Raw genomic sequence first — 19,297 nt, forward strand, 5'->3', positions numbered from 1 at the left:
TACATGGAGAGTATACTGCAGGCAGGCAGAGTGGGTACATGGAGAGTATACTGCAGGCAGGGTGGGTGCATGTTGTGTATACTGCAGGCAGGGTGGGTACATGGGGAGTATACTGCAGGCAGGGTGGTACATGGGGAGTATACTGCAGGCAGGGTGGGTACATGGGGAATATACAGCAGGCAGGCGGGGTGGGTATATGGAGAGTATACTGCAGACAGGCGGGGTGGGTACATGGAGAGTATACTGCAGGCAGGGTGGGTGCATGGGGTTAGTATACTGCAGGTGGGGTGGGTAGATGGGGAGTATACTGTAGGCAGGGTGGATACATGGGGCCGGTATGCTGCAGGCGGGTTTGGGTAGATAGGGAGTATACTGCAGGCAGGATGGGTACATGGGGGGAGTATACTGTAGGTGGGGTGGGTACATGGGGGGAGTATACTGTAGGGAGGGGTGGGTACATGGGGGGAGTATACTGTAGGAGGGGTGGTACATGGGGGGAGTATACTGCAGGAGGGGTGGGTACATGGGGGGAGTATACTGCAGGCGGGGTGGGAACATGGGGGAGTATACTGCAGGCGGGGTGGGAACATGGGGAGAGTATACTGCAGGCGGGGTGGGTACATGGGGGGAGGATACTGCAGGCAGGGTTGGTACATGGGGAGTATACTGTAGGCAGGTGGGGGGGTACATGGGGAGTATACTGTAGGCGGGGTGGGTACTTGGGGAATATACAGCAGGCAGGCGGGGTGGGTATATGGAGAGTATACTGCAGGCAGGCGGGGTGGGTACATGGAGAGTTTACTGCAGGCGGGGGTGGGTGCATGGGGTGAGTATACTGCAGGTGGGGTGGGTAGATGGGGAGTATACTGTAGGAGGGGTGGGTACATGGGGGAGTATACTGTAGGCGGGGTGGGTACATGGGGCGCGTATACTACAGGCGGGTTTGGGTAGATAGGGAGTATACTGCAGGCAGGATGGGTACATGGGGGGAGTATACTGTAGGCGGGTGGGTACATGGGGGGAGTATACTGTAGGCCGGGTGGGTACATGGGGGGAGTATACTGTAGGAGGGGTGGGTACATGGGGGGAGTATACTGTAGGAGGGGTGGGTACATGGGGGGAGTATACTGCAGGCGGGGTGGGTACATGGGAGGAGTATACTGCAGACGGGGTGGGAACATGGGGGGAGTACACTGCAGGCGGGGTGGAAACATGGGGGGAGTATACTGCAGGCGGGGTGGGTACATGGGGGGAGTATACTGCAGGCTGGGTGGGTACATGGGGGGAGTATACTGCAGGAGGGGTGGGTACATGGGGGGAGTATACTGCAGGCGGGGTGGGTACATGGGGGGTGTATACTGCAGGCGGGGTGGGTACATGGGGGGAGTATACTGTAGGAGGGGTGGGTACATTGGGGGGGAGTATACTGCAGGCGGGGTGGGTACATGGGGGGAGTATACTGTAGGAGGGATGGGTACATGGGGGGAGTAAAATGTAGGAGGGGTGGGTACATGGGGGAGTATACTGCAGGCGGGGTGGGTACATGGGAGGAGTATACTGTAGGAGGGGTGGGTACATGGGGGGGAGTATACTGCAGGCGGGGTGGGTACATGGGGGGAGTATACTGTAGGAGGGGTGGGTACATGGGGGGAGTATACTGTAGGAGGGGTAGGTACATGGGGGGAGTATACTGCAGGCGGGGTGGGTACATGGGAGGAGTATACTGCAGGCGGGGTGGGAACATGGGGGGAGTATACTGCAGGCGGGGTGGGTACATGGGGGGAGTATACTGCAGGCGGGTTGGGAACATGGGGGGAGTATACTGCAGGCGGGGTGGGATCATGGGGGGAGTATACTGCAGGAGGGGTGGGTACATGGGGGGAGTATACTGCAGGCGGGGTGGGTACATGGGGGAGTATACTGTAGGCGAGGTGGGTACATGGGGGGAGTATACTGTACGAGGGGTGGGTACATGGGGGGGGGAGTATACTGCAGGCGGGGTGGGTACATGGGGGGAGTATACTGTAGGCGAGGTGGGTACATGGGGGGAGTATACTGTACGAGGGGTGGGTACATGGGGGGGGAGTATACTGCAGGCGGGGTGGGTACATGGGGGGAGTACACTGCAGGCGGGGTGGAAACATGGGGGGAGTATACTGCAGGCGGGGTGGGTACATGGGGGGAGTATACTGCAGGCTGGGTGGGTACATGGGGGGGGTATACTGCAGGAGGGGTGGGTACATGGGGGGAGTATACTGCAGGCGGGGTGGGTACATGGGGGGTGTATACTGCAGGCGGGGTGGGTACATGGGGGGAGTATACTGTAGGAGGGGTGGGTACATTGGGGGGGAGTATACTGCAGGCGGGGTGGGTACATGGGGGGAGTATACTGTAGGAGGGATGGGTACATGGGGGGAGTAAAATGTAGGAGGGGTGGGTACATGGGGGAGTATACTGCAGGCGGGGTGGGTACATGGGAGGAGTATACTGTAGGAGGGGTGGGTACATGGGGGGGAGTATACTGCAGGCGGGGTGGGTACATGGGGGGAGTATACTGTAGGAGGGGTGGGTACATGGGGGGAGTATACTGTAGGAGGGGTAGGTACATGGGGGGAGTATACTGCAGGCGGGGTGGGTACATGGGAGGAGTATACTGCAGGCGGGGTGGGAACATGGGGGGAGTATACTGCAGGCGGGGTGGGTACATGGGGGGAGTATACTGCAGGCGGGTTGGGAACATGGGGGGAGTATACTGCAGGCGGGGTGGGATCATGGGGGGAGTATACTGCAGGAGGGGTGGGTACATGGGGGGAGTATACTGCAGGCGGGGTGGGTACATGGGGGGAGTATACTGTAGGCGAGGTGGGTACATGGGGGGAGTATACTGTACGAGGGGTGGGTACATGGGGGGGGAGTATACTGCAGGCGGGTGGGTACATGAGAGGAGTATACTGCAGGAGGGTGGGTACATGGGGGGAGTATACTGCAGGAGGGGTGGGTACATGGGGGGAGTATACTGCAGGCGGGGTGGGTACATGGGGGGGAGTATACTGCATGCGGGGTGGGTACATGGGAGGAGTATACTGTAGGAGGGGTGGGTACATGGGGGGGAGTATACTGCAGGCGGGGTGGGTACATGGGGGGGAGTATACTGTAGGAGGGGTGGGTACATGGGGGGGAGTATACTGTAGGAGGGGTGGGTACATGGGGGGGAGTATACTGCAGGCGGGGTGGGTACATGGGAGGAGTATACTGCAGGCGGGGTGGGAACATGGGGGGAGTATACTGCAGGCGGGGTGGGTACATGGGAGGAGTATACTGCAGGCGGGGTGGGAACATGGGGGGAGTATACTGCAGGCGGGGTGGGAACATGGGGGGAGTATACTGCAGGCGGGGTGGGTACATGGGGGGAGTATACTGCAGGCGGGGTGGGTACATGGGGGGAGTATACTGCAAGCAGGTCAGGCTGTGCACGTGAATGAGGGCCCCGCCCTCTCCGGGTCAGGACAGGAGGCGGCTCCCGAGTCCCGGCCACGGACAGGCTGAAGGTGAGACCCGGGACACACGGGGGGGATGATGGAGGGGGACTTGTACACAAATACGGGACTCTACCTGGGTCACGTGATGCGGAAATACTGATCTCATGTCCCCGGCTCCCCTGTGCCCGCGTGTGATACACCATGCCCGCCTTCTGTGCCGCCCTGACCCGGCTGCCTCCCAGCAGCCCCGGCCCTACCTGACCCGGTCATGCCCCCCATGCACAGCGCTGTGTAACAACCCAGCTCCACACTCTCCTGTGCCTAGCCCGTGCCCCCTGTCCCTGATCTCTACCCTGTGCCCCCTGATTCTGCTCCTTACCCCGTGCCCCCTGTGCCTGCTCCCAACCCCGTGACCCCTATGCCTGATGCTTTCCCCTGCCTGCCTTTGCCTGTTCCCTACAACATGCCTTCTTTCCCCTGTGCCTGCTACTTACCGCGTGCCCTTCTGCGCCTGCTCCTTTTCCTGTGCCCCCTGTGCCTGTTTCTTTCCCGCATGCCCCCCCTGCTCCTTTTACTGTGCCTCCTGTGCTTGCTTCTTACCCCGTGCCCCCCTGCACCTGCTCCTTTTCCTGTGCCCCCTGTGCCTGCTTCTTACCCCATGCCCCCCTGCTCCTTTTTCCGTGCCCCCTGTGCCTGCTTCTTTCCCCGTGCCCCCGGTACCTGCTCCTTACCCCATTCCCCTTTAAGCCTGCTCCCCACACCATACTCCCTGTGCCTGACTCCCCGCTCCATGGCCCCCGTGCCTGCTCATTACCCCGAGCCCCCTGTGTCTGCCCTGTGCCTGCTCCCGGCTCTGTGACCCATGTCTGCATCTTGCCTTTTGCCTCCCTCCGAGCCTGCTCCCTACCCCATGCCCGTAGTGTTGGTAGATGACAGCGGTGTGGATCATTAGGTTAACCACAGAACGGTCGACACACTCAAGAGTTCAACATGGCTTTATGTCGACACAAGCATTGGGAAGGTCAACATGGATTTGACTTTTTCCCATCCCGAATGTCGACATGGACAACATATCGGTGTACCGCGTGCACTTGCCATGCTCCAGGCGCGGGGGGTCAAATTCAGGTCTGAATTGCCCACTAAGACTAAACACAACATACATGTGTGTTCCGTGTTCCTTATCAGTGGCGTAAGTTTGTCCCTGTTGCCCGGAGGCAAGATTAATATTGGTACCCCCCTCACACACACAACCTTAAATTTTACATTATATATATATATATATATATATATATATATATATATATATATATATATGTATATATATATATATATATATATATAATTTTTTTTTCCTGAAATGTATATGCTCTCTATATATATATATTTAGAGAGAGAGAGAGAGAGGTAGAGAGATAGAAAGAGAACACATATTTCAGAACTCCATTACAAAAGAGATATTCAATTAACTGATTTAAACTTGCAGGGGAGGAGAAGTGCCCCCTTGGGAGCAGGAGCCGGCGGCAGATGCCTCCATTGCCTCCCAGAGTTCTGCCTATGTTCCTTATACACGGAGCCTGAGGGTCATTTATACACAAGTTGTAATAATTTGGTGCATAATACACCGTTTGTGTATGTGGAACTATCAGACCGCAAAGGTGTCACTCTGGTTATCGGATTTCCCAGTATGGGAGGCTGTACCTGCGATAACGTGTCGGTGCTGTGATAATATAATAACACTATTATGAAGTATAGGCTGCAATTATAAATGCCACATCTAGGGTGGCCAATCCCAGGATTTGGCCCCCAAAACGCCGGGATTTTAATTGGGGGATTGGAGTTTCCAATCCCAGGATTTCGGAATTAGACTGCGCATGCACAATCTATTTCCGGGCAGCGTCTGAGCACTCGCTCAGACGCTGCCCGGATTCTCCCATGGCCGGCAGTGCTGTACTGCGCAGCGTGACGAGGTCAGAGGTCACGCTGCGCAGGGCACAGCCCTCCCACCCAACCTTCTCAGCGGGTGGCCAGGGCATTTTTTATTATTAGGGATGCCAATCCCGGGATTGAGCATTTTTGAATCCCGGGATTGAAAAAATGCCCCGGGATTGGCATCCCTAGCCACATCCCATAGACGTGCGCAGGGAAATGAGTGAGGGGCAGACGGATATTGATGCTCATGATGGATAATTGGATTTGGGTATATCGATTAATTAGGGTTGCAAAGGGGTCTATGTACGAAGCGTTGGTGAGATATAAAATGGATAGAGATTAGGGATGGCCATCGATGGTGCATAACTTTGCAATGGATGACATCAGTGTTTTTCCATATTGATGGTCATCCATTGTCTTTGACTGATTGGCATGTTGGCCAATCAGAATACAGGGGCAGGGCTTCATTGGTGTCCTGGGCGGAGCTATGCTCCGTGACCCAGGAAAATTAAAAACAAAACTATTCGTTTATGCTTGACATCGATGGTGTTCTGTTCAGTCTGCTGACTCACGACGTTCCATCCGTCAGATCAGCCACACCCACTGAATCCTGCCATGTTATAGGCTGTGTTTGAAAAATGGCATTAGCTGGTTCGTTGGTACTTTCTCAGTCAACTTTATCTCTCCCTCCGGCTCACAGAACCCTAATTCTGCTATTTTTACCCAGAAACATTACATGGCTAGAAGAAGGACATACATACGCAGCCGCGTCACATAAGCGGGTTATTCCCTGGGCCTCCTCCGTGTGGCCGGCAGCATTAAATGACTGAGGTGTAAATGTAACGCGATACAGTTACCCCCCGAATAAGGTATTGTAGACTAGGAGGGTTATCGTGTGGCTCCAGAGGTGCAGATTAGGGCGGGAACAGGGGCACAGCTCATTCCTCGGAGTCACAGGCTGATGTGGTCTCAGATTATTAGCTCAGCTACACCCAGGACCGGCACAGATACCGAGTGTCAGCAAGACCGTGTGTAGTGTGTGTCAGGGGAAAGGGTTAAATGACAGAGATAAAAGGGACTTGAGCAAGTAAGAGCTCACTGGGACTGACGGTGTCATATTGAGGACTAGGACCGTATCACTGTCCATAGCGGAGTCATTGGTGACATGGAAATTGTGAGTATATTGCATGTATGCCTATGCCGGGGGTAACATCACCTGCCCCTAATCCGCTAGGCAATCCTGCTTCCTACAACTGTATGCATGGAAGGTTCTGTGTCTAACCTTATTCTGACCATACTCGGTGTATGTGTATATATGCATAGTATTACCTACTGTACACAGGAGGCCATGCCCGGTACTCAGTGTATGTGTATATATGCATAGTATTACCTACTGTAATGTTGATTGGGTCCTCACTACTTACATTTAAGCTGTAATGTGTATTGAACTGTGGTGCTCTTTATTTGTACTGTATTTTTGTTATTTATTCAATGTTATGCCAAGTTTTTGTCTCCCTGTATTGTTCCTTTGTACGGCGCTGCGAAACACTTGTGGCGCCTTATAAATAAAATTATAATAATAATAATACTGTACACAGGAGGCCATGCCCGGTACTCGGTGTATGTGTATATATGCATAGTATTACCTCCTGTACACAGGAGGCCATGCCCGGTACTCAGTGTATGTGTATATAGGCACAGTACTACCTCCTGTACACAGGAGGCCATGCCCGGTACTCGGTGTATGTGTATATATGCACGGTGATTCCTCCTGTACACAGAAGGCCATGCCCGGTACTCGGTCTATGTGTATATAGGCACAGTACTACCTCTGTCAGGAGAGGGTGGTATAGAGGTGCCCGGCCTCTGTCAGGAGGGGCATGGTATGGAAATGCCTGGCCTCTGTCAGGAGGGGGATGGTATGGAGGTGCCTGTCTCTGTCAGGAGGGGGATAGTATGGAGGTGCCCGGCGCCGGTCAGGAGGGGGATGGTATGGAGGCGCCTGTCTCTGTCAGGAGGGGGATGGTATGGAGGTGCCCGGCCCCGGTCAGGAGGGGGATGGTATGGAGGCGCCTGTCTCTGTCAGGAGAGGGATGGTATGGACGTGCCCATCCCGTCAGGAGGAGGATGGTATGGAGGCGCCTGTTTCTGGCAGGAGCAGGATGGTATGGAGGCGCCTGTCTCTGTCAGGAGCGGGATGGTATGGAGGTGCCCAGCCCATCAGGAGGGGGATGGTATGGAGGCGCCTGTCTGTCAGGAGCGGGATGTATGGAGGCGCCCGGCCCCGGTCAGGAGGGGGATGGTATGGAGGCGCCTGTCTCTGTCAGGAGAGGGATGGTATGGACGTGCCCAGCCCGTCAGGAGGAGGATGGTATGGAGGCGCCTGTCTCTGGCAGGATGGTATGGAGGCGCCTGTCTCTGTCAGGAGCGGGATGGTATGGAGGTGCCCAGCCCGTCAGGAGCGGGATGTATGGAGGCGCCCGGCCCCGGACAGTAGGGGGATGGTATGGAGGCGCCTGTCTCTGTCAGGAGGGGGATGGTATGGAGGTGCCCGGCCCCGGACAGTAGGGGGATGGTATGGAGACGCCTGTCTCTGTCAGGAGGGGGATGGTATGGAGGCGCCCGGCCCCATCAGGAGGGGGATGGTATGGAGGCGCCTGTCTCTGGCAGGAGCGGGATGGTATAGAGGTGCCCGGCCCCGGACAGGAAGAGGATGGTATGGAGGCGCCTGTCTCTGTCAGGAGGGGGATGGTATGGAGGTACCCGGCCCCATCAGGAGGGGGATGGTATGGAGGCGCCTGTCTCTGGCAGGAGCGGGATGGTATAGAGGTGCCCGGCCCCGGACAGGGGGGGGATGGTATGGAGGTGCCCGGTCTCTGTCAGGAGGGGGATGATATGGAGGCGCCTGTCTCTGTCAGGAGCGGGATGGTATGGAGGCGCCTGTCTCTGGCAGGAGCGGGATGGTATGGAGGCACCTGTCTCTGGCAGGAGCGGGATGGTATGGAGGCGCCTGTCTCTGGCAGTAGCGGGATGGTATGGAGGCGCCTGTCTCTGGCAGGAGCGGGGTGGTATGGAGGCGCCTGTCTCTGGCAGGAGTGGGATGGTATGGAGGCGCCTGTCTCTGGCAGGAGCGGGATGGTATGGAGACGCCTGTCTCTGGCAGGAGGGGGATGGTATGGAGATGCCTGTCTCTGGCAGGAGGGGGATGGTATGGAGGCGCCTGTCTCTGGCAGGAGCGGGATGGTATGGAGGTGCCCGGTCTCTCAGGAGGGGGATGGTATGGAGGTGCTCGGTCTCTCAGGAGGGGGATGGTATGGAGGTGCTCGTTCTCTGTCAGGATGGGGATGGTATGGAGGCGCCTGTCTGTCAGGAGCGGGATGTATGGAGGTGCCCAGCCTCTGTCAGGAGGGGGATGGTATGGAGGCGCCTGTCTCTGTCAGGAGCGGGATGGTATGGAGGCGCCTGTCTCTGGCAGGAGCGGGATGGTATGGAGGCGCCTGTCTCTGGCAGGAGCGGGATGGTATGGAGGCGCCTGTCTCTGGCAGGAGGGGGATGGTATGGAGGCGCCTGTCTCTGTCAGGAGGGGGATGGTATGGAGGCGCCTGTCTCTGTCAGGAGGGGGATGGTATGGAGGCGCCTGTCTCTGGCAGGAGCGGGATGGTATGGAGGCACCTGTCTCTGGCAGGAGCGGGATGGTATGGAGGCGCCTGTCTCTGGCAGGAGCGGGATGGTATGGAGGCGCCTGTCTCTGGCAGGAGCGGGATGGTATGGAGGCGCCTGTCTCTGGCAGGAGCGGGATGGTATGGAGGCGCCTGTCTCTGGCAGGAGCGGGATGGTATGGAGGCGCCTGTCTCTGGCAGGAGCGGGATGGTATGGAGGCGCCTGTCTCTGGCAGGAGCGGGATGGTATGGAGGCGCCTGTCTCTGGCAGGAGCGGGATGGTATGGAGGCGCCTGTCTCTGGCAGGAGCGGGATGGTATGGAGGCGCCTGTCTCTGGCAGGAGCGGGATGGTATGGAGGCGCCTGTCTCTGGCAGGAGCGGGATGGTATGGAGGCGCCTGTCTCTGGCAGGAGCGGGATGGTATGGAGGCGCCTGTCTCTGGCAGGAGCGGGATGGTATGGAGGCGCCTGTCTCTGGCAGGAGCGGGATGGTATGGAGGCGCCTGTCTCTGGCAGGAGCGGGATGGTATGGAGGCGCCTGTCTCTGTCAGGAGCGGGATGGTATGGAGGCGCCTGTCTCTGGCAGGAGCGGGATGGTATGGAGGCGCCTGTCTCTGGCAGGAGGGGGATGGTATGGAGGCGCCTATCTCTGTCAGGAGCGGGATGGTATGGAGGCGCCTGTCTATGTCAGGAGGGGGATGGTATGGAGGCGCCTGTCTCTGTCAGGAGGGGGATGGTATGGAGGCGCCTGTCTCTGTCAGGAGCGGGATGGTATGGAGGCGCCTGTCTCTGGCAGGAGGGGGATGGTATGGAGTTGCTCGGCCCCTGTCAGGAGGGGGATGGTATGGAGGCGACTGTCTCTGGCAGGAGCGGGCTGGTATGGAGGCGCCTGTCTCTGGCAGGAGCGGGATGGTATGGAGGTGCCTGGCCCCTGTCGTCATAGACACAAAAACCCATGAAAAACTCATGCCAACCTTTATCCTTGACGACCATGTCTACGTCTGCCATAAGCTTATGTCATCATTTTGTTTATGTTGACTTTGGGTATGTCAACCATTTCAAGGTGATGACCTAATCACTGTCGACCCTTAGAGGTCTACTTAGTGACTGTCATCCTAGACATTGTCTCCCATTTATACTGTAACCTTACAAAATATGTTGTAGCAAAGGGGGTTATTCACTGCTGTGCGATCAGGTAGTCTCCGCCCAGACAGAGTGACATCCGGCCCTGTGCAAGTCTGCGTATGGCACCAGAGACATGTGCTGAGCGAACTGGTCGGAGAACACTGGCGATGACTACATTTACTGCACGCAATATAAATCTAGCCCGCGATGGCGACGCACATGATCGCGGATCACCACCGCTGGGGGCCTACACACGGAGTGAGCTGCACTTCATTTCTAAGTGATCTAGTCAGATCGCTTAGAAATAGGGCTACCATCGCCCCGTGTGTATGCCGCACCAACGGACAATAATATTATATCTAATGGCCCCCAATCACTAAGGCGAGTTCGTTTGCATACAACGTACCGTATGCGATCCCCAGCCAAGCCTGCCGGAGGACTGACGATGCGATATATCTTTAGTGCAGCCCGTGCGATCGACAGGCTCCGATGCGATGCTTTCGACCCTTTTCATCCAGTTTCTCGTTGGAATCAGATTAATAGTGACCAATTTGCCCTGGTGTATGGGCACCTTTAGGTACAGTCAAAAAGTTATCTCTATTTTAAAAAAATAATAATAATATTAAGGGTACACAATTTTATATCCGCTCCTTATATGTGCAAGTGCAACACCCCCCCCCCCCCCCCCCCCCCTCAGAAATATCCGGCTAAAGCCTACATAAACTCTATCTATGTCCCCTCTTTATCTGTGACTTTAGTCACACAGTCAAAAAAGTCAATAAGGCTTGTTTGACATGATCTCCCTCCAGCAATCAGCCCAAGAAATGCAATATATGATAAAATTATATATTTAATCCTAACTCTTAAGAATGAATAAAACAAACACACAACAAATCATCCAAAATGTACAAAAAAATTATACAAAAATAATATAAAACGATATAAGAAAACTTTGACCTTAACTCCAAACAAAAGTGTATTTTATGGTCTTATATTATTTTTGTACATTTTGTCCCATGTCGACCTAATGACTGTGGACCGTACAATCCATACCCCATATGATATATTTATTTATATAACCATCATCTTACACAGTGCTGTGTAGAGATTGTTATAATTGCATCTGTTATAGTCTATAATAATAGGCTAAGAATGCAAATATAGTTTATAAATTAATTGTATTCTAACTTAGTAAATGGCCTTTCGGTATTGGCTAGCGGCGTCTGGGGGTTGTCGGCGATAACCGCACAAGCACAGGGCGGTAACATTGTATATGCGTCTTTAATAAATAGGCCCCATGACCCTCTCTCTCTCTCCGATACATTGGAATGATGTCATTAGATCTCAGCGTCTCTATAGATATCATCTGGATACATCAGCTTCAGACATGTGCTATAACATGATCACAGTATATGGGACTGTTTGCACTGACCTGAACCTCTTGTGATTATTACTTAGGCATGGTGAAATCCAACATGGCCCAACCTTTGCTCGGCAACAAGCACGATGATTCCGCCGCGCCATGCATCTTGTCGTATGGCGATACCATTGGGATCCTGGGTACCGGGAATTTTGCGCGATCCTTGGCCACACGTCTGCTGTATTCAGGATTCAAGGTGGTGGTGGGAAGCAGGAACCCGAAACGCAATGCCGGCCTCTTCCCAGCCGACGCTGAGGTGACTTTCCAAGAAGATGCGATGAAGCGCGCAGAGCTGCTGTTTGTGGCGGTTTTCAGGGAACATTATTCTACATTAAGCTCATTGTCAGAGACCTTGTCTGGGAAAATTCTGATTGATGTCAGTAATAACCTGGAGATCAACGTACACGGGGAGTCCAACGCGGAATACCTGGCCGCCATCTTCCCACAGTGCACTGTGGTGAAAGCATTCAATGTGGTGTCAGCCTGGGCCCTGCAGGCCGGACCCAAAGATGGTAACAAACAGGTGAGAGGTTGTGTAACATATAGTAAAATCAAGAATATCAAGTATAAAAAGCCACACAAGGCCACACTGTAGTGCCCCAGCTCACATTATGCCACACTATAGTGCCCCAGCTCACATTATGCCACACTATAGTGCCCCAGACTCACATAATGCCACACTATAGTGCCCCAGACTCACATAACGCCACACTGTAGTGCCCCAGCTCACATTATGCCACACTATAGTGCCCCAGACTCACATAACTCCACACTGTAGTGCCCCAGCTCACATTATGCCACACTATAGTGCCCCAGACTCACAAAACGCCACACTATAGTGCCCCAGCTCACATTATGCCACACTATAGTGCCCCAGACTCACATAATGCCACACTATAGTGCCCCAGACTCACATTATGCCACACTATAGTGCCCTCGACTCACATTATGCCACACTATAGTGCCCCAGACTCACATAACACCACACTGTAGTGCCCCAGCTCACATTATGCCACACTATAGTGCCCCAGACTCACAAAACGCCACACTATAGTGCCCCAGCTCACATTATGCCACACTATAGTGCCCCAGACTCACATAATGCCACACTATAGTGCCCCAGACTCACATTATGCCACACTATAGTGCCCCAGACTCACATTATGCCACACTATAGTGCCCCAGACTCACATAACGCCACACTGTAGTGCCCCAGCTCACATTATGCCACACTATAGTGCCCCAGACTCACATAACGCCACACTATAGTGCCCCAGCTCACATTATGCCACACTATAGTGCCCCAGACTCACATAATGCCACACTATAGTGCCCCAGACTCACATTATGCCACACTATAGTGCCCCAGACTCACATTTTGCCACACTATAGTGCCCCAGACTCACATTTTGCCACACTATAGTGCCCCAGACTCACATAATGCCACACTATAGTGCCCCAGACTCACATAATGCCACACTGTAGTGCCCCAGACTCACATAATGCCACACTGTAGTGCCCCAGACTCACATAATGCCACACTGTAGTGCCCCAGACTCACATAATGCCACACTTTGGTGCCCCAGACTCACATAATGCCACACTATAGTGCCCCAGACTCACATTATGCCACACTGTATTGCCCCAGCTCACATAACACTGTAGTTCCCCAGCTCATATTATGCCCCACTGTAGTGCCCCAGACTCGCATAATACCACATTGTAGTGCCCCAGCTCATATTATGTCACATTTTAATGGCGCCATCTCCCAGTATGCCACATTGCAGTGCCTCAGCTCACATTATGCTAGATTGTAATGGCCCCAGATCCCAATATGCCACATTGCAGTGCCTCAGCTTGTTAATATGCCACACTGCAGGGGCCCCTGTTCACATTATTCCATAGTATAGTACTCCAACTCACTTAATGCCACACTGTAGGCGCCTCAGCTCACTTAATGCCACACTGTAGTACCCCAGCTCACTTAATGCCACACTGAAGTACCGCAGCTCACATTATGCCACATTGTAGTGACCCCAGCTCACATTATGCCACACTGGAGTGCCCCAGCTCACATTATGCAACAATGTAATGGCCCCAACTTCCATTATGCCACACTGTAGTGCCTCAAGCTCATATTATGTCCCACTGTAGTGCCCCAGACTCACATAATACGACATTGTAGTGCCCCAGCTCATATTATGTCACATTCTAATGGCGCCATCTCCCAGTATACCACATTGCAGTGCCCCAGCTCACATTATGCTACATTGTAATGGCCCCAGATCCCAATATGCCACATTGCAGTGCCTCAGCTCCTTAATATGCCACACTGTAGGGGACCCTGCTCACATTATGCCACAGTATAGTACTCCAACTCACTTAATACCACACTGTAGGGGCCTCAGCTCACTTAATGCCACACTGGAGTACCCCAGCTCACTGTATGGTGGTGATCATCTGTCACAGATAGAAGTGTGGGAATTGGCTAGAGCTGGATACGGCCAGCTTGGCTTGGCTACTCTCCTATGTAGGGTGACCACGTAATGTCCCGATTCCAAAACTGAAAGAGTTGGTAAAACCGCAGGAAATGTAATAAGCAACTGACGGATTAATGGTCTGGAAAGCTGCAATCACTGATCCTCTGCTGTCTGTGCCACCTCAGGTCTTGATCTGCTCCAATAGCCAAGATGCCCGAAGCCGCGTCGCCTCCATCGCTCGCAGCATGGGATTCATCCCGGTGGATATGGGATCCCTCTGCGCAGCTCGTGAAATTGAGAACATCCCTCTGCGGCTGCTACCCTTCTGGAAGATCCCATCGGTGCTCGCTCTCTGCCTCTTCGTGTTCTTCTACCTCTACAACTTTGTGCGCGTGGTCTTGCACCCGTATCTGATGGAGAACAAGAACACGTTCTACAAGATGCCCATAGACGTGATGAATGTTACTTTACCCTGCGTGGCCTACGTCCTGCTGTCTCTGGTGTACATGCCGGGAATCCTTGCCACGTTTTACCAGCTGCGTTATGGCACCAAGTACAGGCGGTTCCCGGACTGGTTGGACGAGTGGATGCTGCACAGGAAGCAGATCGGCCTGGTCAGCTTCTTCTTGGCGGCTCTGCATGCGGTGTACAGCCTCTGTCTGCCCATGCGGAGATCCGCCCGCTACCAGATCATCAACGAGGCCGTCAAGCAGGTACCGCCTACCGTCACTGTATGTGAGGGGTGAGATATATTTAGATGACATTGATCATGACATCAAGTCGAAACATTAGAAACTTAACGAAACAGTTGGTGATTTACCTGTTACGGCGGGTACTGTGACGGTATCTAACCCTCCCCTTCCGTAGCCTAACCCTCTACTCCACATCTGTTAGAGTTTTTGCATTTCACATGATCAACGTCACCATTTCAACAGTGTTGAGTCCCTGCAGTCCGTATGATAGTGGTATACAGTTGTTGGGTTGACACACTCAAGTTGGGCTTGCATTGTGACGACCACTAAAGATCGACACCTCAAATAGGCCGACATGGCTAAGGTCGACAGGGTCGGAAGGTTTTAGGTAAACAGTCAAAATGTGGACATGAGTTGTTTTTTTTGTTTTTTTTTGAGCCGACATGTGCCAACAGGCAGTATTTCGTGCCCTACCATCCACTTAAGCATGTGCCGAGTGTAGCGAGGCACCATGCCCGAAGCATGGCAAGTGCAGCGCACCGATATGGTGTCCATGTCGGCACTTGGGTCAAAAAACCCTTCCAACCCTGTCAACCTATTTGAGGTATTGACCTTTAATGGTCAACCCAATGACCGATAACCATACCCATGATAGTGAGGTGTCCGAAAACCGCAGAAGTCCATCTGGTGGATTCATGTACTCTTAGTAGACCCAGCTGCCCAGTCAGATATATGATAAGCTGAACTATCTAGGACAGTGGTTCTCAAACTTGGTCCATAGGACCCCACACAGCTCACATTTTCCAGGTCACCCGACAGGGGCACATGTGCACTAACTGCTAACTGACACATTTGAAAAGATCCACAGGTGGAACTAATTACTTCACTTGTGATTCTGTGAGGAGACCAGCCATACATGCACCGTGGGGGGTCCTGAGGACCGAGTTTGAGAACCTGTGATCTAGGACTTATATTTCATGGTGTACTGTGTTCTTCTTCGCCTAAGGTAAAGCAGAACGTGAGCAATTCCTGGGTGGAGGAGCAGGTCTGGAGAATGGAGATCTACGTCTCATTCGGGATTATGGCCCTGGGAATTCTCGCCCTCTTGGCGGTTTCTTCCTTACCATCTGTCGGAAATTCCCTGAACTGGAGAGAGTTCACATTCATCCAGGTTAGTCCTCGCCAGAATGCCCCAGTGTCCACAGGGTACAGAGCCCATGACCAACCCCTCTGTAGCTTGGATATATAGAGATGTATTCATGTAGGTTTGTGGTAAAGAATCGTCCCTTATCACTATGGATTGCATTGTTTGATGCGGTCTATAGATTGGTTAAGAAGCAATTCATGTGCCCTCACATTTTTTGCAATGCAATACGGTACAGCCGGGCTGGCGGTCACGTCTTACCACTTAAATATTTTTTTTTTCTATTTGCTGCTTTTTTATTTATCCTTACTAGGAGTAGGGGGCAGTAAGGAAGTGGTGACTTGGTATATACATATGTTGGGTCAGCTCAGCGGTGGAACGGTTGAATGCAGAGAGTGGTCAGGAGGCTGGCGCAGTGAGGGGACACTAGAGCAGCGGGCAGTCAGGGGAAGAAGACCCAGCATACGCCCTCGGCTTCTCTGATTGGCTGCTGTTACAGAAGAGGGCAGGGAAACAGCCGCCTTCACTGCACTTCTCCCCTTTAATTAATTCCGCAAAGTGAAACGGAAAGCAGAGCAGATGCGATTCATCCGTGGAGCGGGATGCCACTGGAGAAGTCATGAACTTCTCCACGGTCAACCGCTTTATGAATGGCACCCGATCTCGCACAAAAGTGTTTGCTTCCAATAATGTAGCATGCATATTTGAAAATATTTGGGATTCGGTTGGGCAGGCGAATGGTAAAAGATGCAGTGCCTCCTGCAAGGGGACATTTATCATATAATATTATCAAAACAAATATAATATTTGGGGCTAATTCCACAAAAACGTATGTTTTCGGGGTTAGCCACAAATATTAAGTATCACTAATGTATCTAGCAGGGACTGCAGCAGGATTCTCCGATCTCTCCTGCCCCACTCAGGGCTGCAACATTGGGCAGCATCGCAGTGGGTCCTACAGTGCGGTCGGCCTGGGGTCAGCGTGAACTGCAGCAGAGCAGAGCGCAGGGACAGGCTCCTTTCAGAACCCTGTCCCTGCAGGTTGATACATTCAATCTACAGGATTGCATATCGCATTACATATGTGGTCCAATGGGCCTCTTAAATGTAAAAGAAAATCTTTTGGCAGTGTCAACCCTGCCCAGCACTTGTATAGATTCCTCCTGTATATCACATCTATTGTGAAGGTCAATGGTCCCCCTTCATTTGCAGCGGATGTTTAGTGGGTTCTGTTTCGCAGTAGGTGGACCTGGATGCACAGCTAAGATCTGGACTCATTGTGCGACTTACTACCCACCTCCCTTCCACGTCTGTCGTGTCACTCTGTGACGCTGGCAGATAACACAAGTCACTGGAGATGAATGTGACATCCACCCCCTTTATTCCCTGTGCAGAAGTTACAGAAAACTAAAGGAGAATTTATAATGTGTCCCGAGCTTTTGTTTCATAGTTCTGATAACGACTGTTCTTTAGTTCTTCCCCAATTAGCGTCTCACTCGTCTGGAGGCTACACAGAAGCCAAACAATGTGAAACCTGTTACCGCTTAATTCCTGGCTTTGCTGCTCGCCAGGGGACTTGCCGCGTCTTTCTCTTATTTCTGCAGCAATCTGAATTTTATCAGAGGTTTCTGTCCCTTAATGAAGACAGAGGAGGAAGTTGCTTTAATGCAGACAGCGAGAGTCTTTCTTTCTTTGAGCCTTAAATCTGTTTTTATTTGCAGTCGACGCTGGGATTTGCCGCCCTGGTAATCAGCACCCTTCACACTCTGACGTTCGGGTGGACACGAGCGTTTGAAAGAAGCCGGTACAAGTTTTACCTGCCGCCCACCTTCACCCTAACGCTGGTGGTGCCTTTCATCATTATCATGGCGAGAATCGTCTTCCTTTTGCCGTGTATTCATTTAAAACTGCAGAGGATCCGCAGAGGGTGGGAGAAGGACAAGTGCACAAATGTTAACGGCCGGATTCCCAGTGAGGAATTGGGGGAAACTTCCAGCAATGTTTGACCAAAACTTAAGATCAGGGCCTCCTGGTTAATTTACCAGTTTACTTGTTGCCTCCGCCATGTTCTTGTAGACCAGGCTTTCCCAACCACGGTCCCCAAGGCACACCAACAGTGCATGTTTTAGTGATATCCAGGCTTCAGCACAGATGGTTTAATCAGAATCACTCAGGTACTAATTAAGTCACCTGTGCTCGAGCCTGGATATCACTAAAACCAGCACTGTTGGTGTGCCTTGAGGACCGTGGTTGGGAAAGCCTGTTGTAGACCAACTTATAGACGCTAGTCCAAAGATTTACCATATGAACCAAAAATACAATGCCTTCTCCAAACTGTCTTCATGTATCAAATACTGCTCTGTGATAGGGGACTGCTGCGTTCCCTGGATGACGTTTACAGGGAACGCAGAGTTTATGGCGGTCACTCTGCTGGCGGCATTTACCTATACGTCTCATCCTTACACCGTCACAGGAGAGAACACAGATCTTACATGTAACAATAAGTGTTAAAATAATCCCTTGTGTAGGAAAGCCACATATGGCCTAGTGTAAGCAAGTGTGCAGTTGGTTAATGTTTACCTGTTACATAAACAGTGGCATTCCCCAATGATGTCATCAGCCTGTGCTGTGATGGTGTACCGGCTGAGATCACGTAAGCTGTGCTCATTGCTGCAAGGCATTACTCGTTACCAGATCAGCCAAAGTAGTCATTTATATGCTTTATAGTCTGGGTAAATTTATTTATAGCACTTATTTATAGAAGGGCCGGTTTCATGCGGACAAGGATTTTGCTCATCGTACGCCCATGCCACTCGCTGATGGTATCTTAATGATTGCTACTGTGATGTTTTTAGGTTTACCCTGTACAGTGCTGCACACACTTTGGGTCTCATTCAGAGGTGCTCGCTGGGCTGCGATGGTTCGGTTACCAGCACGCAGAGAACCACCATGCCCTGCGAAAATCCCGCCTTACGAAGGGGTTTGAAGGGCTGTGAACAGATGTGTACAGGTACACATCCATTCGCATATGGCCAGTCAGAGGAAAAATTATTGGAGTCCTTTCTCCTCCTCTCCCTGCCACTCGCAGCGGCCATGTGGCCCTGGACTCACGCAGTGGCTGTGAGCAAAACAGGCGTTTCTGGGCACCCATCTCTAGCAGGCAAAAACACGCCTGCATGTGGCCAGGACTCCCAGCATTTCCTTGGGTGTGCCCACTGGTTTTTCAGGCTAGGGATCCACCCCAACATGCCCACCCCCTGTCCATCAGGCCTCGCAACCTTACCAAGTGAATGCGCATTGCGGACAATGTGCAGTACGAAGACATCGGACAGCGGCCAAATTTGGACCTGTGCAAACAGCTCTGAATCA

The 19,297-nt window shown here is 52.7% G+C and overlaps 1 protein-coding gene across 2 annotated transcripts; it reads left to right on the top strand.

Annotated features, from left to right (window-relative positions):
• Window positions 1–3,417: 3,417 nt before the first annotated feature.
• Window positions 3,418–18,085, top strand: STEAP3 (STEAP3 metalloreductase). Of its 2 annotated transcripts, none has more exons than XM_083154294.1 (5): window positions 3,418–3,548; window positions 11,651–12,135; window positions 14,278–14,805; window positions 15,791–15,955; window positions 17,650–18,085. In XM_083154294.1, exons 1-5 carry the CDS (start codon window positions 3,479–3,481, stop codon window positions 17,932–17,934), a joined length of 1,533 nt encoding a protein of 510 aa, XP_083010420.1. In that variant the 5' UTR covers window positions 3,418–3,478; the 3' UTR covers window positions 17,935–18,085. The 2 variants fall into 2 exon arrangements, with proteins under 2 accessions (XP_083010420.1, XP_083010421.1); XM_083154295.1 differs by lacking the exon at window positions 3,418–3,548 and adding an exon at window positions 5,933–6,582 and having other exon boundaries at window positions 17,650–18,084.
• The last annotated feature ends 1,212 nt before the right edge of the window (window positions 18,086–19,297 follow it).

Source organism: Crinia signifera, chromosome 7 (assembly GCF_055691185.1).
Source record: "Crinia signifera chromosome 7, ASM5569118v1, whole genome shotgun sequence".
NCBI classification, from domain to species: Eukaryota; Metazoa; Chordata; class Amphibia; order Anura; family Myobatrachidae; genus Crinia; species Crinia signifera.